This window comes from Scyliorhinus torazame, chromosome 4 (assembly GCF_047496885.1).
Source record: "Scyliorhinus torazame isolate Kashiwa2021f chromosome 4, sScyTor2.1, whole genome shotgun sequence".
Taxonomy (NCBI): Eukaryota; Metazoa; Chordata; class Chondrichthyes; order Carcharhiniformes; family Scyliorhinidae; genus Scyliorhinus; species Scyliorhinus torazame.
Window position 1 is genome coordinate 59885161 of NC_092710.1, and position 25110 is coordinate 59910270.

The window sequence follows — 25110 nt, forward strand, 5'->3', positions numbered from 1 at the left end:
CCCACTCCACCGACACGCCCCACCCTCCCCGCTCCACCGGCGCAACCCGCCCTCCCACTCCACCGGCGCGCCCCACCCTCCCCGCTCCACCGGCGCGCCCTACCCTCCCCGCTCCACCGGTGCGCCCCACCCTCCCCGCTCCACCGGCGCAACCCGCCCTCCAGCTCCACTGGCGCGCCCCACCCTCCCCGCTCCACCCTCGCGCCTCGCCCTCCCCGCTCATCCCTCGCGCCCCGCCCTCCCCGCCCCGCTCCACCCTCACCCTCCCCACTCCATCCTCAAGCTTCACCCTCCCCGCTCCACCTGCACGCCCCATGCTCCCTGCTCCACCGGCGCGCCCCACCCTCCCCGCTCCACCGGCGCACCCCGCCCTCCCCGCTCCACACTCACGCCCCGCCCTCCCCGCTCCACCCTCGCGCCTCGCCCTCCCCGCTCCACCCTCACCCTCCCCACTCCATCCTCAAGCCTCACCCTCCCCGCTCCACCTGCACGCCCCACCCTCCCCGCTCCACCTGCACGCCCCACCCTCCCCGCTCCACCTGCACGCCCCACCCTCCCCACTCCACCTGCACGCCCCACCTTCCCCACTCCACCTGCACGCCCCACCTTCCCCACTCCACCTGCACGCCCCACCCTCTCCGCTCCACCTCCACGCCCCACCCTCCCCACTCCACCTGCACGCCCCACCCTCCCCGCTCCACCCTCAAGCCTTGCGCTCCCCACTCCACCTGCACACCTCGCGCTCCCCACTCCACCTGTACGCCCCACCTTCCCCACTCCACCTGCACACCTCGCGCTCCCCACTCCACCAGCACGCCCCACCCTCCCCACTCCACCTGCACGCCCCACCCTCCCCACTCCACCTGCACGCCCCACCCTCCCCGCTCCACCAGCACGCCCCACCCTCCCCACTCCACCCTCAAGCCTCGCGCTCCCCACTCCACCTGCACACCCCACCCTCCCCGCTCCACCAGCACGCCCCACCCTACCCGCTCCACCAGCACGCCCCACCCTCTCCACTCCACCTGCACGCCCCACCCTCTCCACTCCACCTGCACACCCCACCCTCCCCGTTCCACCTGCACGCCCCACCCTCCCCGCTCCACCAGCACGCCCCACCCTCTCCACTCCACCTGCACGCCCCACCCTCTCCACTCCACCTGCACACCCCACCCTCCCCGTTCCACCAGCACGCCCCACCCTCCCCACTCCACCCTCAAGCCTCGCGCTCCCCACTCCACCTGCACACCCCACCTCCCCACTCCGCCTGCACGCCCCACCCTCCCCGCTCCACCAGCACGCCCCACCCTCTCCACTCCACCTGCACGCCCCACCCTCCCCGCACCACCTGCACGCCCCACCCTCCCCGCTCCACCTGCACACCCCACCCTCCCCGTTCCACCTGCACGCCTCACCCTCCCCGCTCCACCCTCACGCCCCGCCTTCCCCGCTCCACCCTCGCGCCTCGCCCTCCCCGCTCCACCCTCACCCTCCCCACTCCTCCCTCACACCCCGCCCTCCCCGCTCCACCCTCACGCCTCACCCTCCCCGCTCCACCCTCACGCCGCGCCCTCCCCGCTCCACCGGTGCGCTCCACCCTCCCCGCTCCACTGGCGCGCCCCACCCTCCCCGCTCCACTGGTGCGCCGCACCCTCCCCGCTCCACTGGTGCGCCCCACCCTCCCCGCTCCACTGGTGCGCCCCACCCTCCCCGCTCCACCGGTGCGCTCCACCCTCCCCGTTCCACCTGCACGCCCCACCCTCCCCGCTCCACTGGTGCGCCGCACCCTCCCCGCTCCACTGGTGCGCCCCACCCTCCCCGCTCCACCGGTGCGCCCCACCCTCCCTGCTCCACCGGTGCGCTCCACCCTCCCCGCTCCACCCTCACGCCGCGCCCTCCCCGCTCCACCGGTGCGCCCCACCCTCCCCGCTCCACCGGCGCACCCCGCCCTCCCCGCTCCACCAGTGCGCCCCACCCTCCCCGCTCCACCAGTGCGCCCCACCCTCCCCGCTCCACCTGTGCGCCCCACCCTCTCCGCTCCACCGGCGCGCTCCCCGCTCCACTGGTGCGACCCACCCTCCCCGCTCCACCTGCACGCCCCACCCTCCCTGCTCCACCCTCATACCCCACCCTCCCCGCTCCACCTGCACGCCCCACCTTCCCCCTGATCCAACGGCGCACCCCACCCTCCCCGCTCCACCGGCGCGCTCCACCCTCCCCGCTCCACCGGCGCGCTCCACCCTCCCCGCTCCACCTGCGCGCTCCACCCTCCCCGCTCCACTGGAGCGACCTACCCTACTAGCTCCACCCTCATGCCCCACCCTCCCCGCTCCACCCTCATACCCCACCCTCCCCGCTCCACCTGCACGCCCCACCTGCACGCCCCACCCTCCCCGCTCCACCTGTACGCCCCACCCTCCCCGCTCCACCTGCACGCCCCACCCTCCCCGCTCCACCTGCACGCCCCACCCTCCCCGCTCCACCTGCACGCCCCACCCCCCGCTCCACCTGCACGCCCCACCCTCCCCGTTCCACCTGCACGCCCCACCCTCCCCGCTCCACCCTCACGCCCAGCCCTTCCCGCTCCACCCTCGCGCCTCGCCCTCCCCGCTCCACCCTCACCCTCCCACTCCACCCTCACGCCCTGCCCTCCCCGCTCCATCCTCACGCCTCACCCTCCCCGCTCCACCCTCACGCCCCGCCCTCCCCGCTCCACCCTCACGCCTCACCCTCCCCGCTCCACCCTCACGCCGCGCCCTCCCCGCTCCACCGGTGCGCCCCACCCTCCCCGCTCCACCGGCGCGCCCCACCCTCCCCGCTCCACCTGTGTGCCCCACCCTCTCCGCTCCACCCTCCCCGCTCCACCGGTGCGCCCCACCCTCCCCGCTCCACCGGTGCGCCCCACCCTCCCCGCTCCACCGGCGCGCTCCACCCACCCCGCTCCACTGGTGCGACCCACCCTCACAGCTCCACCCTCACGCCCCATCCTCCCCGCTCCACCCTCACGCCCCGCCCTCCCCGCTCCACCCTCATACCCCACCCTCCCCGCTCCACCTGCACGCCCCACCTTCCCCCTGATCCACCGGCGCACCCCACCCTCCCCGCTCCACCGGCGCGCTCCACCCTCCCAGCTCCACCGGCGCGCTCCACCCTCCCCGCTCCACTGGCGCGCTCCACCCTCCCCGCTCCACTGGTGCGACCCACCCTACCAGCTCCACCCTCACTCCCCACCCTCCCCGCTCCACCCTCATACCCCACCCTCCCCGCTCCACCTGCACGCCCCACCTTCCCCCTGATCCACCAGTGCGCCCCACTCTCCCCGCTCCACCGGCGCACCCACCCTCCCCGCTCCACCGGCGCACCCACCCTCCCCGCTCCACCGGCGCACCCCGCCCTCCCCACTCCACCGGCGCGCCCCACCCTCCCCGCTCCACCTGCACGCTCCACCCTCCCCGCTCCACCTGCACGCCCCACCCTCCCCGCTCCACCTGCACGCCCCACCCTCCCCGCTCCACCTGCACGCCCCACCCCCCGCTCCACCTGCACGCCCCACCCTCCCCATTCCACCTGCACGCCCCACCCTCCCCGCTCCACCGTCACGCCCCGCCCTCCCCGCTCCACCCTCGCGCCTCGCCCTCCCCGCTCCACCCTCACCCTCCCCACTCCACCCTCACGCCCTGCCCTCCTCGCTCCATCCTCACGCCTCACCCTCCCCGCTCCACCCTCACGCCCCGCCCTCCCCGCTCCACCCTCACGCCTCACCCTCCCCGCTCCACCCTCACGCCGCGCCCTCCCCGCTCCACCGGTGCGCCCCACCCTCCCCGCTCCACCGGCGCGCCCCACCCTCCCCGCTCCACCAGTGCGCCCCACCCTCCCCGCTCCACTTGTGCGCCCCACCCTCTCCGCTCCACCGGCGCGCTCCCCGCTCCACTGGTGCGACCCACCCTCCCCGCTCCACCTGCACCCCCCACCCTCCCTGCTCCACCCTCATACCCCACCCTCCCCGCTCCACCTGCACGCCCCACCTTCCCCCTGATCCAACGGCGCACCCCACCCTCCCCGCTCCACCGGCGCGCTCCACTCTCCCCGCTCCACCGGCGCGCTCCACCCTCCCCGCTCCACCTGCGCGCTCCACCCTCCCCGCTCCACCTGCGCGCTCCACCCTCCCCGCTCCACTGGAGCGACCTACCCTCCCTGCTCCACCCTCATGCCCCACCCTCCCCGCTCCACCCTCATACCCCACCCTCCCCGCTCCACCTGCACGCCCCACCTGCACGCCCCACCCTCCCCGCTCCACCTGTACGCCCCACCCTCCCCGCTCCACCTGCACGCCCCATCCTCCCCGCTCCACCCTCACGCCCCGCCCTCCCCGCTCCACCCTCATACCCCACCCTCCCCGCTCCACCTGCACGCCCCACCTTCCCCCTGATCCACCGGCGCACCCCACCCTCCCCGCTCCACCGGCGCGCTCCACCCTCCCCGCTCCACCGGCGCGCTCCACCCTCCCCGCTCCACCGGCGCGCTCCACCCTCCCCGCTCCACTGGTGCGACCCACCCTACCAGCTCCACCCTCACGCCCCACCCTCCCCGCTCCACCCTCATACCCCACCCTCCCCGCTCCACCTGCACGCCCCACCTTCCCCCTGATCCACCAGCACGCCCCACCCTCCCCACTCCACCTGCACGCCCCACCCTCCCCACTCCACCTGCACGCCCCACCCTCCCCGCTCCACCAGCACGCCCCACCCTCCCCACTCCACCCTCAAGCCTCGCGCTCCCCACTCCACCTGCACACCCCACCTCCCCACTCCGCCTGCACGCCCCACCCTCCCCGCTCCACCAGCACGCCCCACCCTCTCCACTCCACCTGCACGCCCCACCCTCTCCACTCCACCTGCACACCCCACCCTCCCCGTTCCACCTGCACGCCCCACCCTCCCCGCTCCACCAGCACGCCCCACCCTCTCCACTCCACCTGCACGCCCCACCCTCTCCACTCCACCTGCACACCCCACCCTCCCCGTTCCACCAGCACGCCCCACCCTCCCCACTCCACCCTCAAGCCTCGCGCTCCCCACTCCACCTGCACACCCCACCTCCCCACTCCGCCTGCACGCCCCACCCTCCCCGCTCCACCAGCACGCCCCACCCTCTCCACTCCACCTGCACGCCCCACCCTCCCCGCACCACCTGCACGCCCCACCCTCCCCGCTCCACCTGCACACCCCACCCTCCCCGTTCCACCTGCACGCCTCACCCTCCCCGCTCCACCCTCACGCCCCGCCTTCCCCGCTCCACCCTCGCGCCTCGCCCTCCCCGCTCCACCCTCACCCTCCCCACTCCTCCCTCACACCCCGCCCTCCCCGCTCCACCCTCACGCCTCACCCTCCCCGCTCCACCCTCACGCCGCGCCCTCCCCGCTCCACCGGTGCGCTCCACCCTCCCCGCTCCACTGGCGCGCCCCACCCTCCCCGCTCCACTGGTGCGCCGCACCCTCCCCGCTCCACTGGTGCGCCCCACCCTCCCCGCTCCACTGGTGCGCCCCACCCTCCCCGCTCCACCGGTGCGCTCCACCCTCCCCGTTCCACCTGCACGCCCCACCCTCCCCGCTCCACTGGTGCGCCGCACCCTCCCCGCTCCACTGGTGCGCCCCACCCTCCCCGCTCCACCGGTGCGCCCCACCCTCCCTGCTCCACCGGTGCGCTCCACCCTCCCCGCTCCACCCTCACGCCGCGCCCTCCCCGCTCCACCGGTGCGCCCCACCCTCCCCGCTCCACCGGCGCACCCCGCCCTCCCCGCTCCACCAGTGCGCCCCACCCTCCCCGCTCCACCAGTGCGCCCCACCCTCCCCGCTCCACCTGTGCGCCCCACCCTCTCCGCTCCACCGGCGCGCTCCCCGCTCCACTGGTGCGACCCACCCTCCCCGCTCCACCTGCACGCCCCACCCTCCCTGCTCCACCCTCATACCCCACCCTCCCCGCTCCACCTGCACGCCCCACCTTCCCCCTGATCCAACGGCGCACCCCACCCTCCCCGCTCCACCGGCGCGCTCCACCCTCCCCGCTCCACCGGCGCGCTCCACCCTCCCCGCTCCACCTGCGCGCTCCACCCTCCCCGCTCCACTGGAGCGACCTACCCTACTAGCTCCACCCTCATGCCCCACCCTCCCCGCTCCACCCTCATACCCCACCCTCCCCGCTCCACCTGCACGCCCCACCTGCACGCCCCACCCTCCCCGCTCCACCTGTACGCCCCACCCTCCCCGCTCCACCTGCACGCCCCACCCTCCCCGCTCCACCTGCACGCCCCACCCTCCCCGCTCCACCTGCACGCCCCACCCCCCGCTCCACCTGCACGCCCCACCCTCCCCGTTCCACCTGCACGCCCCACCCTCCCCGCTCCACCCTCACGCCCAGCCCTTCCCGCTCCACCCTCGCGCCTCGCCCTCCCCGCTCCACCCTCACCCTCCCACTCCACCCTCACGCCCTGCCCTCCCCGCTCCATCCTCACGCCCCACCCTCCCCGCTCCACCCTCACGCCCCGCCCTCCCCGCTCCACCCTCACGCCTCACCCTCCCCGCTCCACCCTCACGCCGCGCCCTCCCCGCTCCACCTGTGTGCCCCACCCTCTCCGCTCCACCCTCCCCGCTCCACCGGTGCGCCCCACCCTCCCCGCTCCACCGGTGCGCCCCACCCTCCCCGCTCCACCGGCGCGCTCCACCCACCCCGCTCCACTGGTGCGACCCACCCTCACAGCTCCACCCTCACGCCCCATCCTCCCCGCTCCACCCTCACGCCCCGCCCTCCCCGCTCCACCCTCATACACCACCCTCCCCGCTCCACCTGCACGCCCCACCTTCCCCCTGATCCACCGGCGCACCCCACCCTCCCCGCTCCACCGGCGCGCTCCACCCTCCCAGCTCCACCGGCGCGCTCCACCCTCCCCGCTCCACTGGCGCGCTCCACCCTCCCCGCTCCACTGGTGCGACCCACCCTACCAGCTCCACCCTCACTCCCCACCCTCCCCGCTCCACCCTCATACCCCACCCTCCCCGCTCCACCTGCACGCCCCACCTTCCCCCTGATCCACCAGTGCGCCCCACCCTCCCCGCTCCACCGGCGCACCCACCCTCCCCGCTCCACCGGCGCACCCCGCCCTCCCCACTCCACCGGCGCGCCCCACCCTCCCCGCTCCACCTGCACGCTCCACCCTCCCCGCTCCACCTGCACGCCCCACCCTCCCCGCTCCACCTGCACGCCCCACCCTCCCCGCTCCACCTGCACGCCCCACCCCCCGCTCCACCTGCACGCCCCACCCTCCCCATTCCACCTGCACGCCCCACCCTCCCCGCTCCACCGTCACGCCCCGCCCTCCCCGCTCCACCCTCGCGCCTCGCCCTCCCCGCTCCACCCTCACCCTCCCCACTCCACCCTCACGCCCTGCCCTCCTCGCTCCATCCTCACGCCTCACCCTCCCCGCTCCACCCTCACGCCCCGCCCTCCCCGCTCCACCCTCACGCCTCACCCTCCCCGCTCCACCCTCACGCCGCGCCCTCCCCGCTCCACCGGTGCGCCCCACCCTCCCCGCTCCACCGGCGCACCCCGCCCTCCGCGCTCCACCAGTGCGCCCCACCCTCCCCGCTCCACCAGTGCGCCCCACCCTCCCCGCTCCACTTGTGCGCCCCACCCTCTCCGCTCCACCGGCGCGCTCCCCGCTCCACTGGTGCGACCCACCCTCCCCGCTCCACCTGCACCCCCCACCCTCCCTGCTCCACCCTCATACCCCACCCTCCCCGCTCCACCTGCACGCCCCACCTTCCCCCTGATCCAACGGCGCACCCCACCCTCCCCGCTCCACCGGCGCGCTCCACTCTCCCCGCTCCACCGGCGCGCTCCACCCTCCCCGCTCCACCTGCGCGCTCCACCCTCCCCGCTCCACCTGCGCGCTCCACCCTCCCCGCTCCACTGGAGCGACCTACCCTCCCTGCTCCACCCTCATGCCCCACCCTCCCCGCTCCACCCTCATACCCCACCCTCCCCGCTCCACCTGCACGCCCCACCTGCATGCCCCACCCTCCCCGCTCCACCTGTACGCCCCACCCTCCCCGCTCCACCTGCACGCCCCACCCTCCCCGCTCCACCTGCACGCCCCACCCTCCCCGCTCCACCTGCACGCCCCACCCCCCGCTCCACCTGCACGCCCCACCCTCCCCGTTCCACCTGCACGCCCCACCCTCCCCGCTCCACCCTCACGCCCAGCCCTTCCCGCTCCACCCTCGGGCCTCGCCCTCCCCGCTCCACCCTCACCCTCCCACTCCACCCTCACGCCCTGCCCTCCCCGCTCCATCCTCACGCCTCACCCTCCCCGCTCCACCCTCACGCCCCGCCCTCCCCGCTCCACCCTCACGCCTCACCCTCCCCGCTCCACCCTCACGCCCCATCCTCCCCGCTCCACCCTCACGCCCGGCCCTCCCCGCTCCACCCTCATACCCCACCCTCCCCGCTCCACCTGCACGCCCCACCTTCCCCCTGATCCACCGGCGCACCCCACCCTCCCCGCTCCACCGGCGCGCTCCACCCTCCCCGCTCCACCGGCGCGCTCCACCCTCCCCGCTCCACTGGCGCGCTCCACCCTCCCCGCTCCACTGGCGCGCTCCACCCTCCCCGCTCCACTGGTGCGACCCACCCTACCAGCTCCACCCTCACGCCCCACCCTCCCCGCTCCACCCTCATACCCCACCCTCCCCGCTCCACCTGCACGCCCCACCTTCCCCCTGATCCACCAGTGCGCCCCACTCTCCCCGCTCCACCGGCGCGCCCCACCCTCCCCGCTCCACCGGCGCACCCCGCCCTCCCCACTCCACCGGCGCGCCCCACCCTCCCCGCTCCACCTGCACGCTCCACCCTCCCCGCTCCACCTGCACGCCCCACCCTCCCCGCTCCACCTGCACGCCCCACCCTCCCCGCTCCACCTGCACGCCCCACCCTCCCCGCTCCACCTGCACGCCCCACCCCCCGCTCCACCTGCACGCCCCACCCTCCCCGTTCCACCTGCACGCCCCACCCTCCCCGCTCCACCGTCACGCCCCGCCCTCCCCGCTCCACCCTCACGCCTCACCCTCCCCGCTCCACCCTCACGCCCCGCCCTCCCCGCTCCACCCTCACGCCTCACCCTCCCCGCTCCACCCTCACGCCGCGCCCTCCCCGCTCCACCGGTGCGCCCCACCCTCCCCGCTCCACCGGCGCGCCCCACCCTCCCCGTTCCACCTGTGCGTCCCACCCTCTCCGCTCCACCCTCCCCGCTCCACCGGTGCGCCCCACCCTCCCCGCTCCACCGGCGCGCTCCACCCTCCCCGCTCCACTGGTGCGACCCACCCTCCCAGCTCCACCCTCACGCCCCATCCTCCCCGCTCCACCCTCACGCCCCGCCCTCCCCGCTCCACCCTCATACCCCACCCTCCCCGCTCCACCTGCACGCCCCACCTTCCCCCTGATCCAGCGGCGCACCCCACCCTCCCCGCTCCACCGGCGCGCTCCACCCTCCCCGCTCCACCGGCGCGCTCCACCCTCCCCGCTCCACCGGCGCGCTCCACCCTCCCCGCTCCACTGGTGCGACCCACCCTACCAGCTCCACCCTCACGCCCCACCCTCCCCGCTCCACCCTCATACCCCACCCTCCCCGCTCCACCTGCACGCCCCACCTTCCCCCTGATCCACCAGTGCGCCCCACTCTCCCCGCTCCACCGGCGCGCCCCACCCTCCCCGCTCCACCGGCGCACCCCGCCCTCGCCACTCCACCGGCGCGCCCCACCCTCCCCGCTCCACCGGCGCACCCCACCCTCCCCGCTCCACCGGCGCACCCCGCCCTCCCCACTCCACCGGCGCGCCCCACCCTCCCCGCTCCACCGGCGCGCCCCACCCTCCCGCTCCAACGGCGCGCCCCACCCTCCCCGCTCCACCGGCGCGCCCCACCCTCCCGCTCCACCGGCGCGCCCCACCCTCCCCGCTCCACCGGTGCGCCGCACCCTCCCCGCTCCACCGTCGCACCCCACCCTCCCCGCTCCACCGTCGCACCCCACCCTCCCCGCTCCACAGGCGCACCCCACCCTCCCCGCTCCACCGGTGCGCCGCACCCTCCCCGCTCCACTGGCGCGTCTCACCCTCCCCGCTCCACCGGTGCGCCTCACCCTCCCCGCTCCACCGGCGCGCCGCACCCTCCCCGCTCCACCGTCGCACCCCACCCTCCCCGCTCCACAGGCGCACCCCGCCCTCCCCGCTCCACCGGCGCACCCTGCCCTCCCCGCTCCACCGGCGCACCCCGCTCTCCCCGCTCCACCGGCGCTCCCCGCCCTCCCCACTCCACCGGCGCACCCCGCCCTCCCCGCTCCACCGGCGCGCCCCACCCTCCCCGCTCCAACGGTGCGCCTCACCCTCCCCGCTCCACCCCACCCTCTCCGTGATCCACCCGCACGCCCCACCCTCTCCCTGATTCACCCGCGCATCCTGCACTCGCACCGATCCAACCCATCCTGTCCCGTACTCGCCTATAGTCCATCTGCACTCGTCCCTGGCCACCCTCATTCACTCCAGTTATGACTGTTTTTAAAAACATTTTTATTGCATATTTTTTGAATGAAACAAAACAAAACCGCAATTTCCGCCCCCCCCAAAACAGCTGACGATGACTAGCTCTTTAAAACACCTTAATGTATACTTAATTTTCACAAGGTGCAAAACGCCAAAGAATCCCAATGCCATACCAACGCATTCGGTGGAGGAACTGACCTCCACTCTGACAGCATCGCCTAAGAGCATTCAGCGAGGCGAAAACTAATACATCCTCTCCCCGCACCCGTCTGCAGATCCGGCAGGTTTGACACTCCAAATATGGCCAGATGCGGACTGGGCTCCAATTCTATGTTTAGAATTGCCGTCATGGTGCTGAAGAAGGAAACCTAAAATCTTACCAGCTCAGGACATGCCCAGAACATACGTACATGATTTACCGGGCCCCTCCCACAATGCTCACACTATCTCCACCCCCTCAAACAACCGATTCATCCTAGCTCTAGTTAAGTACCACCTTCAACTTAGCCCCAGTCTCGCACACAACAAAGTAGCATTCACCCGACATCAGGCCTCACACCACACTGCAGTTATGAATGAGTAGAAATATATTACATCCTTTCGAGCATATAAAAATCAAGGAGCTGATGCCTCAATGTTGGAGCAGTGGTGAATTTCAATCAATATGTTTCTGCTCTATTCCAACCTGGAATGTTTTGATTTTCAGATGACACGTTAACTGAGATGGGGCAATTATCTTGCAAAGCCTGCTGCAATTGGAGAAGCTCAAATGAACAGGAGCATTATAGTCTGGTCTCAGGAAACCAGATTGATGGAGTGGACTGGACAGATACTGAGGAGACATCTCAAAAAACCGGAACCATGAACAGTAGTCTGACTGCAGGAATTAGTACCAGTGAACACAGTCAGATTCAATACCCTGCCCCTGGGGAAGGTGATCAGACTACAGGAACTGGCACCAGTGAACACAGTCAGATTCAAGCTCCTGCCCCTGGGGAAGATGATCAGACCACAGGAACTGGTACCAGTGAACACAGTCAGATTCAAGATCCTGAGGAAGGTGATCAGACCACAGGAACTGGTACCAGTGAACACAGTGAGATTCAATACCCTGCCCCTGGGGAAGGTGATCAGACCACAGGAACTGGTACCAGTGCACACAGTCAGATTCAAGCTCCTGAGGAAGGTGATCAGAGCACAGAATCTGGTACCAGTGAACACAGTCAGATTCCAGCTCCTGCTCCTGGGGAAGGTGATCAGAGCACAGAATCTGGTACCAGTGAACACAGTCAGATTCAATACCCTGTCCCTGGGGAACGGGATCAGACTACAGGAACTGGTACCAATGAACACAGTCAGATTCAAGCTCCTGCTCCTGGGGAAGGTGATCAGACCACAGGAACTGGCACCAGTGAACACAGTCAGATTCAAGCTCCTGGGGAAGATGATCGGACCACAGGAACTGGTACCAGTGAACACAGTCAGATTCAAGCTCCTGGGGAAGGTGATCAGACCACAGGAACTGGCACCAGTGAACACAGTCAGATTCAAGCTCCTACTCCTGGGGAAGGTGATCAGACCACAGGAACTGGCACCAGTGAACACAGTCAGATTCAAGCTCCTGGGGAAGATGATCGGACCACAGGAACTGGTACCAGTGAACACAGTCAGATTCAAGCTCCTGCTCCTGGGGAAGGTCATCAGACCACAGGAACCGGCTCAGGGAAAGAAAATCCTTCTGGAGATATGTTACTTGTGAATGCCGCAAGCTATGATGGAAAAACAGGTTAGTAGAATTAAGTTAATTTTAATATTTCAGAAAAGAATGATTGATTCAACCAGTACACCAAATCTCTGTTGATTCACTAAACAATCAGCATGAAATAGTCGTACAGTTGGAAATAGGGAACTGCTGTTCACGGCTCTCCTTGATGCATTTTCCAGTTTCTCCTCTGCAGACGTAGATTTTAACAGTTCCGTGTTTTTAGAGAAAAATGAATGGGATAGAAATTTAGTCTGCAGAATGGACACACCGTTGAACCTGCACCCAAACACATGACTGAAAAGAGCTGCAAATGTTGCCTTCCTTTCAGTGAAAGAAGCAGGACGTCATTGTCACCTTCACTGCTCATTGGCAGCACACAGATGGTGGCCATCATTTCACTGTTGCTGACGTGATACAATGGCAATGTGACCTCTAAATACATTTTGGCTGTAGACAGTTCCGAGTGATAACACTCAAGGGCCTCATAGTTTGTGGACATAGCATTAGAGGTCTTGTAAGAGGATTACCTCAGAAATAAGGTCATCTTCAATCTATTAGGCAACTGGGTGATATGCAGGCCAGCAGTGAGTGGGCAGAGGTGGTGGAAATATAGTTTCAGAATATGGCTACAGAGAAAAGAAGTCATTGTTCTTGCACATAGACCTAAGATAATCCTTATCCAGGGGCTGGTTTAGCACTGCGCTAATTCGCTGGCTTTTAAAGCAGACCAAGGCAGGCCAGCAGCACTGTTCAGTTCCCGTACCAACCTCCCCGAACAGGTGCCGGAATGTGGTGACTAGGGGCTTTTCACAGTAACTTCATTTGAAACCTACTTGTGACAATAAGCATTTTTCATTTTCATTTCATTTTATCCTACAAACTCATTCATACCATACCCTCTACTTAGCCTTGCCTCTGAGTCACAAGATTTCAGCCTCACGTCTCCTACTGGGCTTGAGCACAATAATCAAGGCTGGCTGAGGTAGTGCTGCATTGTCAGAGGTGCCATCAAAGAAGAGCAGGGGAGTTATGCTGGATATGCATAGAGGGGATTTGAAGAAAAGTTCTTTCACCCAGAGGATGATGGGAATATGAAATTCACTGCCTAAAAGGGTGGCAGAGGCAGAAACCCTTACCACATTTAAGAAGCATATGGATGAGCCATTGAAACACCAGAGCATACAAGGCTCCGGACGAAGTGCTGGAAAATGGGATTAAAATAGATAGGAGCTTGATGGCCGGCACAGACATGATGGGCGGAAGGGCTTCTTTTTGTGCTGTAAAACTCGATGGTGTGACCTCTGTCTTAATCCAGCTCCTCTTAAAGTCAGCAGCCGAAAGCGAATTCCTCCGGTGCACAATTCCCTGGGGAAAAGGGACTACTGACTATTGAGTTTAAGCATGTGTTCAGTGGTCCTCATCAAACCTATAACCTGGATCAGTGGTGACTCTTCCCACTATTCCATTATTTAATAGACCTCCATTTTCTTATCTCTCAGTATTGTTTCCTTGCGCATTATACTTGTATTCTGTGTTGCTCTGAGCACCATGCGTAACACTACATTTACACTTCCTGAGCACAGCCATACCCGTATGACTTCAGTTTGATTGCCCTCTTCTACCATCTTAATACCCAAATTTGTGCAGATGTTGGTGTTATCTGCAAATTTGCTTGCCATACTTCCAAAACTACTGTCAGCTCACTATTTCAGACCATGAGCAATAGCGGACCATGTTCTAGGTCATTGTAAGAAATCATCAAGTTGAACCACATCCGTTAATTATCGAATTTTGGCTGTGGGATTGAAGACTGTTCGGAATCCCAAGTTTCAGATTTCCTCTGATGCAACAAGATTCCAGTGAATAATGTAACTTAAGTTTGGGGAACCTTTTCAAAGGTTTTCTGAAACTATAGGTGGACAAATGTCCACTGGATTTCCCTCGTCTACCCTCTGCAGAAACTACCAAATTTTGTTTTTTTTCAAAACTGTTGTGAATTTCTCGTAGCTTTAACTCTATCCCAGTCATCAGGAAGGAGAATAAGAGTTATCCTTTTAGCACTCCAAACACCCCACCAATTTATATGTCCTTCAAATTCAAGAAGGCAGCTCACCACCAGCTTCTCTCGAATAATTAGCGATGGGCAATAAATGCTGACCTAGCCATGTCCCCTGACAGAATAATAACATTGGTATATTGGGTTTGCTGCTTCACACTGCATTCATCTTTCATTGACACCAAATGCAATTTGGATGATTTGGACATTTCGGTTCAGTCTGCAGGTTTAAGCCTGAACTTTGTCAATAGTCATTTTAATTCTCCACTGCATTTCAACTCTGATCTTTCTGCCTTGAGTCTTCTATTCTAATGAAGCTCAATTTAAGCTCAAAGGACAATACTTCATCTTTTGATTAGGCAGCCTCAGCATTGAGTCCAACAATTTTCAGAGCATAATCCCTGTCCCCATTTTTTGGACTGTTGGTGTGATGATGTTGTTATTCTCATTAACACACTAGACTTTTATTTTGTTCCTCCACTGTCCCATTATCTCTGAATTGTAATCAATTCTCCTCTCCTCTCCTCCCCGCCACTCGCCCTCTCGTCCCCGCCACTTGCCCTCTCCTCCCCGGACTCGCCCGCCCCCATTCCCAGCACTCGCCCTCTCCTCCCCGGCACTCACCCTCCTCCATCCCCGGCACTCACCCTCCCCCATCCCCGGCACTCACCATCTCCTCCCCGGCACTCCCCCTCCCCCATCCCCGGCACTCACCCTCCCCCATTCCTGGCACTCGCCCTCTCCTCCCCGGCACTCGCCCTCAACTCCCCGCAACTCGCCCTCTCCTCCCCAGCACTCGCCCTCTCATCCCCAGCACTCGCCCGCTTATCCCCAGCACTCGCCCCTCCTCCTCGCCTCTCGCCCTCACATCCCCAGCACTCGCCCTCTCATCCCCAGCACTCGCCCCTCCTCCTCGCCACTCTCCCTCTCCTCCCTCCACTCGCCCTCTCCACCCCGGCACTCGCCCCCTCCTCCCCGGCATTCGCCATTACCCTTTTCTCTTTTACTCCCTCCCACTCTATCATAGATCTTCACTTTAGTTCTTAGCCCCTTCCCCCGGTCACTGCCTCTGTACTTGCTAAATACTAATTACATCTCCGATTCTGAAGAAAGGCCATTGTCCTGAAATGTTCAATCTTTCTCTCTTTGCAGACTTTGCCTGGTATGCTAAGCATTTCATACATTTTCTGCTTTTATTTCAGATTTCCAGCTTCCACAATATTTGGTACCTTATATTAGCTTCCTGATTCACCTCAAAATGTTAGTAATTAGGTGGTTATAGAAGTGCAAGTCATACCCAAATATTCTGCCCAAGTCATAAAACAAAAGCAATTTAACTCCTGTCCGTCCACAGTCTCTCTCGCTCTCTCTTGCTCCCTCCCAGTGCACATTATAGACCAGATAACTTGCCTAACAGTCCAATGACAGTAGGACTTCTGTTCCGAGATTGGAGGAAGTTGCAGGGCATAGGCCCAAGAAAGTTGAAGGTATGGTCGCCAGTGTTGAAAACTGAGATCACACTGAGTCAGAACTGACGGAACACTGAAATCTTGGAGGTTTTAAATCAGCAGTAAATTTTTTAAAAGAGTGAGGTGAATCCACAAAATGATTATCAAACAATAACTAGACTTTTAAAATGGATATGTTACTGGAACGGAGTCATTGTTGGTCATCAAGCAGAAGGGTAAATGGGACTTGGTACTATTTACAATATGCTTGCAGAATGTTGGATAAGTACAGCTTCACAGTTGATTCAAGGGGAGGCCAATAGTTGGGCTAGTTGAATCTGCATAAGAACAAAAAATAGGCACAAGCATAGGGGACCATACAATGTGTTGAGCCTGATGGATGATTAAGTAGGATTGAACTTCAACTCCACATTGCCACCGCTCCCCATATCTCTTGATTCCCTGAGAGACCCAATGCCTCAGCCTGACATGTACTTAATGACGGAGAACCCACAACCATTTGAGGCGGAGAATTCTAAAGACTCCTAATTCTTTGAATGAAGACATTTTGGGGCGGCACGATGCTCCAGTGGTTAGCACTGCTGCATCACGGTGCCGAAGACCCATGTTCAATCATGGCTTCGGGTCACTGTCCATGTGGAGTTTGCGCATTCTCCCCCATGTCTGTGTGGGTCTCAGCCCCACAACCCAAAGATGTGCAGGGCAGCTGGATTGATCAGATTCAATTGACCCTTAATTGGAAATAAAGAATTGGCACTTTAAATTTATATTTTAAAAAATGAAGACATTTCTCATCTCAGTCCTTAAACTTTGACTCTAGCCTCGTTCTAGATTCCCCAGTCAGGAAAACAATCTGTGTCTACCCTGTCTTTCCCCTTCAGAATTTTGATTTTTTTTCAATTAGATCATCTCTCATTCTTCCCAACTCCAAAGATTATAACCCCATTTTATTGAGCCTTTCCTCATGGTCCAAACATCTCAAATCTAATGAGCTGTGGCTTGTTTTGTCTCCCATGTTCGGGATAATAATCTTTATTATTGTCACAAGTAGGCTTACATTAACACTGCAATGAAGTTACTGTGAAAATCCCCCCGTTTCCACACTACGGCGCCTGTTCGGGTACACTGAGGGAGAATTCAGAATGTCCAATTCAACTAACAAGCATGTCTTTCAGGATTGTGGGAGGAAACCTGAGCACCCAGAGGAATCCCACGCAGACACGGGGAGATTGTGCAGACTCCGCACAGACAATGACCCAAGCCAGGAATCAAAACTGGGATCCTGGCACTGTGAAGCAACAGTGCTAACCACTGCTACCGTGCCACCCAAGTATATCCTTCCTTTAAATATGAAGACCAGAACTGCACACAGTATTCTGTGTGTGGTCACACTAAACAATTGTAGCAAGATTTCAGTATTCTTGTTCTCCAATCTCCTTGCATTAAAGGCCAACAGCAATGTTCGTTCCTTCCTTACGACTTGCCATACTTGCACACTAACTTTCTGTGCCAATTGTAAGAGTAGACCCAAGTCCATCTGACCATCAACATTTCCAAGTTCCAAGTGTTTTGGAAAGTATTTTGCTTCTCTATTCTTATGAAAGTGAATAAACTCGTACTTCCCATTTTACGCCATCTGTTAACTGATTGCACTCCGAATTCCCCAGTCTATATCTTTTTGCAGCCTTTTCATGTCCTCCCACAGCTTGCATTCCCACCTAGCTTATATCATCAGTAATCTTGGACCCATTACTCTCTATCTCTTTGTTGAAGTCATTATTCTGGATTGTAAATAGCTGAGGACCCAGCATTGATCCTTGTAGCACTCCACTAGTCATAGCTGTCAACTTGAAAATGCCCATTTATCCCTACTCATTGTTTTCTGTCTGTTAACCAATTCTCTGTCTCTGCTAATTATTACACCAATTTAATGCCTTTGGATTGCTTATGAACTTTGTGTGGCACCTTATTGAATTTTTTTTAGAAATCCAAGTATATTACATCTATTAGTTCCTGTTTATATGCAGTTACATCCTCAAAAATCTCTTCAGAAATTTATCAAATTCTTGAGTTTTGAAAACCACTGATGAAGGTTTCAGCAACAAATGAGATCAGGCAAGACAGATGATATTATGGAGGTGGGTGCAGGCAGTCCTTGTGATGGTGAGGTTATAGAGGGAGAAGCTTGGTTATAGGTCAGACACGATGCTGAGTGGAACTTCTAATATGTAATCTGTTCCTCACCCAATGCTACACAATAACCCAGGTAACCTGCCTAAGGCTTACTGAAATAACAGTGGGATTCCTGATGTTCACAGTCTGTCTCTGGATCATTGATATTCAATGTCCTACTTCCCAATTCTGCAGAAGATGAGCATTGCTGACAGTTTCACAGATCGATCAAATAGAACAGTGACTGAATAACCTGCATCATGTGAGGATTTGTACATTTATAGCACATGACACTTGGGTAGTAACCTTTACAGGGATTATATCTTAGTAGACATCTCAATTTCAGTCTTTTTTTATTCGCTCTTGGGATGAGGGTGTCCACCCCTATTGGGGATGGGGTTCCTGTTAGTGAACCAGATGAGTTTATAGAACAAATTAGACTTTTAAATCCAGATTTTCATAGAATTCAAATTTCACCACCTGCCATGGTGGGATTCAATCCTGGGAGACCAGAGCATTACCCTGGGTGTCTGGATTACGAGTCCAGTGACAATACCACTGTGCCACCATCACCCTATGTTAGAATCAAGTGAGAATTGAAACTTCTCTTGGTCATTGTTCACTTTGAAGCAAGTTTTTAGTCTCTACACATATGTATTGAAACTGAAAATTAAATCTATCAATCAGTAAAATAGTATTAAGAAGTTGTTTTTATGTCAATAAAACTAACCATACGAACCACTTTCTATCTTTTCTTATTAAAGATATTCAGCGGAAACACAAGGAGACACTCTGGGCACAAACTGAAACACTGAGAGTGAACCCTATCCTAATAAAGGAGAAGGTGAAGACTTTCCAGCTGGTTGCTCGATACACTGAGCTGACGGTCATTTCAACTGTTCGAGATCGGACACTTGTAGAACATGAACTGCTGGCGAGAGGCCGAGACCATGAAGAGTGGAGAGAGAAACATCTCCGGAGAGAATTGGAAAAAATCCGACCTGATCAATTGTTCCAGAGCAGCTTTTCCGAGAGAAATTCCAAATCTGGGAGTTCAGCCGCAGTGAGTGGAGTCCCAGGAATTGGAAAAACAACAATGGTACAAAAGATGGTTTATGACTGGGCCACTGGGAAAATATATTCAAACTTTCAATTTGTTTTCAGTTTTAAATTCCAGGATTTGAACAGTATTAACTGTAGAATAAACCTGAAGAATCTGATACTGGATCAGTATCCTTACTTTGGGAATGTTCTGGGAGAGCTCTGGAAGAACCCAGAGGGATTGCTGTTTATATTCGATGGTTTGGATGAATTCAAGGACAGGATTGATTTTGCTGACAATCGGAGAAATACAGAACCTCTGTCCATGTGCACAGATCCCGAATGCTGGTGTGAAGTGTCTGACATTGTGTACAGTTTAATACAGCACAAGCTGCTCCCAGGATGTTCAGTGCTAGTGACCAGCCGCCCCACTGAATTACATTTATTGGAAAAGGCTGAGATCAGTGTCTGTGCTGAAATCCTGGGATTTGTTGGTGATGAACGGAAGGAATATTTCAACAAGTTTTTTGAAGATCAGACAGTGGCAGCAGCTGTTTTCAAACATGTGGAGGAGAACGAGATCCTTTACACCATATGCTACAACCCTTCCTACTGCTGGATCCTCGGTCTATCACTGGGTCCCTTCTTTACACAAAGAGACAGGAAACAGCAGCAAGTTCCCAAGACCATCACCCAACTATATTCCTACTATATTTACAACATTCTGAAAAACCATGGCCGAGAGATTGAAAACCTCCGCGATGTGTTACTGAAGCTTGGTGAGATGGCCTTCACAGGAGTCTCCGAGAAGAAGATTGTGTTTAGAAATGCAGATCTGATCAAGTACAATCTGCAACCTTCCCAGTTCCTGTCTGGGTTCCTGATGGAACTTTTGGAGAGAGATGATTCTGTCCAGAGTGTGGTTTACACATTCCCACACCTCACCATCCAGGAGTTTGTAGCTGCACTCGCACAATTCCTGACTCCAGATCCTGGGGATATTGGGAAACTCCTCAGTGAAGCCCACAGCAAGGGAGATGGGAGATTTGAGATATTTCTCCGTTTTGTTTCTGGTCTCTCCTCCCCACAGGCAGCTCAGCCCCTGGAGGAGTTTCTGGGTCCATTTTCTCATCAGATAGCCTATGGAGTGATTGACTGGGTGAAAGAGAAGGTTGAAAGTCAGATTGGAAAGACAGAGAGTGAAACTGCTAAAAGGAACCTGCTGAACACATTTCACTACCTGTTTGAGTCTCAGAATAAAGAAGTGGCTCAGGCCACAGTTGGGTCTGTGGATATACTTATACTTTGTGGATTGACCCTGAAGCCAGTTGACTGCACGGTCCTGTCTCATGTGATTGGACTGTGTAATATAATAAAAGAACTTAACCTGGAGTCCTGCAGCATTCATTGTGACGGGTTCCAGCAGCTGAGATCTACAATTCATAAATGCCAAGTGTTGAGGTAATTTCTCTTTAACCATTGGGCAAATTGTGGAAGAGTCTTTCATTGTATTGTTGCTCTGCAATGAAAGAAATAAACAGTTCAGTTAAACCAGAGAAACTGATTCAAGACACAAATGTTAAGAGGATCAGTTAGTAATTCCCTCAGAAATGTAAAATGGATCCTGTGAACAAGTCGGATTTTACAAACAGTTTTGGATCATTCAATACAGGTCAGAGAAAGGGTCTGGTAACTTCATTGTAATAATAATTGTCAGGCCGTTGCACCCTCTCTTGAGGTGTTGCAGTAAGCTGCAGTTACCAGATTGTACATACGTATTTGTAAGGGAAGCAGGGACACCAAATATTGAGTTACAGGCAGCAAAGAACAGTTTCGGGGCAGTGAACTGAGAGCTGAGATTTCACCACTGGGTGTTGTTGGGTCACCCAATTAAATAGAAATTACACGACACTAAGTCAAGACTAACTAATTCACTCCGAACTCTCCCTGCTCTATCAGAAGGCGGCAGAGTCAGGCAGGCTCCTCACGAGTATCCAAGTCAAAGCTTCAATGAACTTGGAAGCTAAAATGGATTGTGCACTGTCCTCAGAGTACAGACACACAGGTCAGCAGGGGGGCTTTGCACAGACTGGACGATTCCAGATAAATCAGGACAGTAAAATTAGAAATTTCCAATAATCCACATCCTGGGTGGAATTCTCCGGTCCCCTGGCCATGTGTTTCTCTGCGACGCGCGGTTCACTGGCGGCAGCATTCATTCCTGCTGCTTGTCAATGGGATTTCCCATTGAAGCCACCCTACGCCACCGGGAAACACAGTTGCACTGCAGGCAGGTAAATAGAATCCAAACGGCTGGAGAATTCCAACCACATGCTCAGGAAGGACCTTCCAAATATTCCCTAAAACCTGTTGTGTCTTTTATTTAAATGTAGAGCCAATTGAATGGGGGATATAATGAAAGATTCCCCATCAATAATAAATGCCAACTATATATAAAACTTCTAATGGATAGGATAATCTCTCTTTGTTACATAAATTCCTTGGAGATGGCATTTATATCAGTGAAAAGTACGTGGTAACACTGCTCTATCACTTAATTTGGGAAAAATCACCCCTTTCCTTTAAAATCCGAGACTTGGGAATTAGCAGTATGATGCACATTTTCCCAAATAGGATGAGGCTGATCAGAGACCTCGGGGAGGATAATTCTGATCCTCGGGGAATTAGATAATAGAATCATAGAATTTCTAGTGCAGAAAGAGGCCATTCGGCCCATCGAGTCTGCCCCGACCCTCTGAAAGGGCACTCTACCGAGGCCCACACCCCTGTCCTGTCCCCGTAATTCCACCTAACCTTCACATTTTTGGACACTAAGGGGCAATCTTTGGACTGTGGGAGGAAACCAGAGCTCCCGGAGGAAACCCATGCAGACACGGGAAGAATGTGCAAACTCCGCAGTCACCCAAGACTGGAATTCAACCCGGGTCCCTGGCGCTGTGAGACATCAGTGCTAACCACAGTGCCACCATGCCACCCAAAAAAAACAAAAGTGCCCAACGTGGAGCTCGAACCCACGATCCTGAGTTCAAGAAAGAGTCTGACGCTCTTATCAACTAAACTAGCTGGGCACAGAAACGTGACCGGACTGAGGGGCATTTGAAATCTTTACACAGACACTATTTAGAAGCACATTTACTGATGTGGAGCAGAACAGACTGTGATATTCACTATCAGTTAGAGAAACTCTTGATTTTTTTAAAAAAGAGTACCCAATTCTTTTTTTTCCAATTAAGGGGCAATTTGCCGTGGCCAATTCCCCTACCCTGCAGATCTTTTTGGGTTGTGGGGGTGAGACACACGCAGACACGGGGAGAATGTGCAAACTCCTCACCAACAGTGACCCACGTCCTCGGCGCCGTGAGGCAGCAGTGCTAACCACTGTGCTACCGTGCTGCCCCGAAAATCTCAATATTAATTTCCTGATTTTTTTTTCCCCAGTGTTTTAATTCCAGAGAAAAATCTATTTGATCCGGGGTTTGATTCAGTTTGTTTCTCAATCTGTATGTGTTTGTCTTTAGACTGAAGAACAATAAACTGGGAGATTCAGGAGTGAAAGAACTACTGTTTGCAGCACTGAGGAAACCAGACTGTAAAATACAGAAACTGGAGTAAGTCTGAGATTGTCCTTACGAAGTTGGATGTTGAATACATGTCAGCAATTCTGGGAGACGATTTACAGCCCATGTTCGCAGTCAGAGAGATTGGCGGCGCCGCTGAACATATGTTGAGATCGCATTTCCCGATCTTCCACATGCGCTCGCTGGTGATGTCACACGGTTCAGACCCACAAAGGGCGAGAACCTAATTTGTTTTTCTGAATACATTTCATTCCAGTTACCCAGCCCCCCCATCCGTCACTGAATATTCAAACTGATTTGAAGCAGGCATCAGTCGAGAGTATCTCCCCAGGGGCGCAAAGATAAATATAGCCCCGGAGGAGGGGGGGGGACATGCCTGCCCTGTGGCACTGCCCCTTCGTACAGGTTGGCAAAGCCAGGTTGGCAGTGCCGAGGGGCAGTGCTGGGGCATGCCCTCTAGGGAGGCACATTGTGGAGGGGTTCCCATTATGTGTAGTGGGAGTGGGAGAGCTTTGAGGGGGGAACTTGCAGTTGGGAGGGACTGGGCAGTGAGGGGCTGGGAGGAATGCTGGCGATACTTGTGCGGTTGGGCACGTGGGGGGGGGGGGGGGAGGAGATGAGAGCTCGATCATTTTGGGTGGGGGGGGAATGGGGAAGAGAGCCCGATGATTGTGCGGGAGAAGGGGGAGAGCTCCCGCCCAATACCTCCATGGTGTGAGGAGGGATTGTTGAACTTCAATGCTGATTGGGGCGCCTTTTAAAGCTGGCATCCGATCTCTGTGGAGCTGGCAGGCCCTACCCTGCCTGGCTGACAGTGAAAATCCACCCACTTCTTTTCCCCTCTTAAGTGCCTGGAAATCTGGACTAAAAAACTAGGCTGTGCATCTGGGGAGCACAGTTTTCAGTCAGAGCCTGACACTTTGGAAAAATGTGGGAAAATCTGCCCTCGGTGTTTAATTAATATTAACAATGAACTCAACCCTGTTATTTCTCTTTCTGATCACCAGTCTATGGGCTGCTGATCTCACAGACTCGTGTGCTGAGGATCTTGCTTCTGCTCTCAATACAAACTGGTCACTAACATCTCTAAACCTAGGATCAAATGCATTCACAGATCAATCTATCCCTGATATTCGCCGCCTCATACTGAATTGCAGATGTCTGGATGTGATCTGGTTAGTGTCAGTCTACTATTTAAAGTAAAGGTAGAATATAAAGTGCACGCGACTGGTATGAGTAATTATTCTTGATGTGTTAACCCCAGTCTTCTGTACAATATGTTTTTCAATCTGTTTATTTTCTGTTTGATCTTTAATGTATTTCAGGCTGGTGGAGAATCAGTTCAGTTTGAATGGAACAAATCAGCTAATGTCATTACAAGGCACAAGAAGTGGACTGAGTGTGAAACTGAGCATTTCGATTTATTAGCACCCCGCTCTCATTCTGTGAACATTTTTCTCTGATTTTCTGACCCTCCCCTTTAACCGGCCGGGCTCCAGGTTGAAATCCTATTGGCCGTTTCCCAGTTTCCAGCTGGAGCTGAGTGAATGTCATCTCCCATTGTGACATCAGAGGCCCAGCAACAGTGTCACCAGACTCCGCCTCCCGACACCACAGCACTGCTTCTGCAGGAGATCCGGGGCTGAATGTTCCCCAATGGGGCACTGGGAAAATGCATAATGGTAGTAATAATGTTATTTTATTCAAGAAACTGTTATGGGCGAGGCGTTTTCAGAACCCCAAAATGTATCATGGAGTTCAACCAACCTCTCCCTTTAATGGATTTGTTGCTTTTCCTAGCGCACGGCTTGTTCCCTGGGTGTGGGATTACAATTATGGACACGTGGGCTTTTAAACACAAAACACTGTTTATTCCATGAACTCAATTTAATATCTTAAATAAACATTGGATATCTTAACACCCCTTACTTCAAAGATAACTCAGAAAATATTGCAACAGTAAATAACTCCGAAAAATGTTCCTTCAGATTTCCAAGAGACCTAACACCTTTAAACAGTATCGCATCAGGTTAAAGGATATATATATTTTCTGTAGAATGGCAGAGATATATTAGATTGGTTGACTTCAGCTCCAGCACCTAGCTTTCTTCCTGCAGCTCTCTGGACACACACAGACCTACACAAACTGCTTTTTCCAACTGCAAAACTAAACTGCAAAATGGCTGACCTGACCTCAGCTCCACCCACTCTCTGACATCACTGTTTTCTTAAAGGTACATTGCTTAAACATCCATGTCTTAAAGGTACTCTCACATGACACCTCCCCCCCCCCAAAAAAATAAACCATCAACTTCAAGATGGTTTTATTTTTCACTTTTGCACCATCCACTAAGAAATGTACACAGTAAATATACCTTTTTGTTTTTAAAAAAAAAACAACACATGCAAACAGGTATAATAA

General features: G+C 57.9%; 1 protein-coding gene across 1 annotated transcript in view; it reads left to right on the plus strand.

Annotated features, from left to right (window-relative positions):
- LOC140410251 (NACHT, LRR and PYD domains-containing protein 3-like) overlaps nt 1–24607 on the plus strand; it is an 85824-nt gene extending 61217 nt beyond the window's left edge. The window contains exons 2-6 of the mRNA XM_072498217.1: nt 11293–12372; nt 18813–20550; nt 22629–22718; nt 23696–23863; nt 24014–24607. Of these exons, the coding sequence (XP_072354318.1) occupies nt 11310–12372; nt 18813–20550; nt 22629–22718; nt 23696–23863; nt 24014–24116 (3162 nt within the window). The 5' untranslated portion in view covers nt 11293–11309 and the 3' untranslated portion in view covers nt 24117–24607. The remainder of the gene's footprint in view (nt 1–11292; nt 12373–18812; nt 20551–22628; nt 22719–23695; nt 23864–24013) is intronic.
- The last annotated feature ends 503 nt before the right edge of the window (nt 24608–25110 follow it).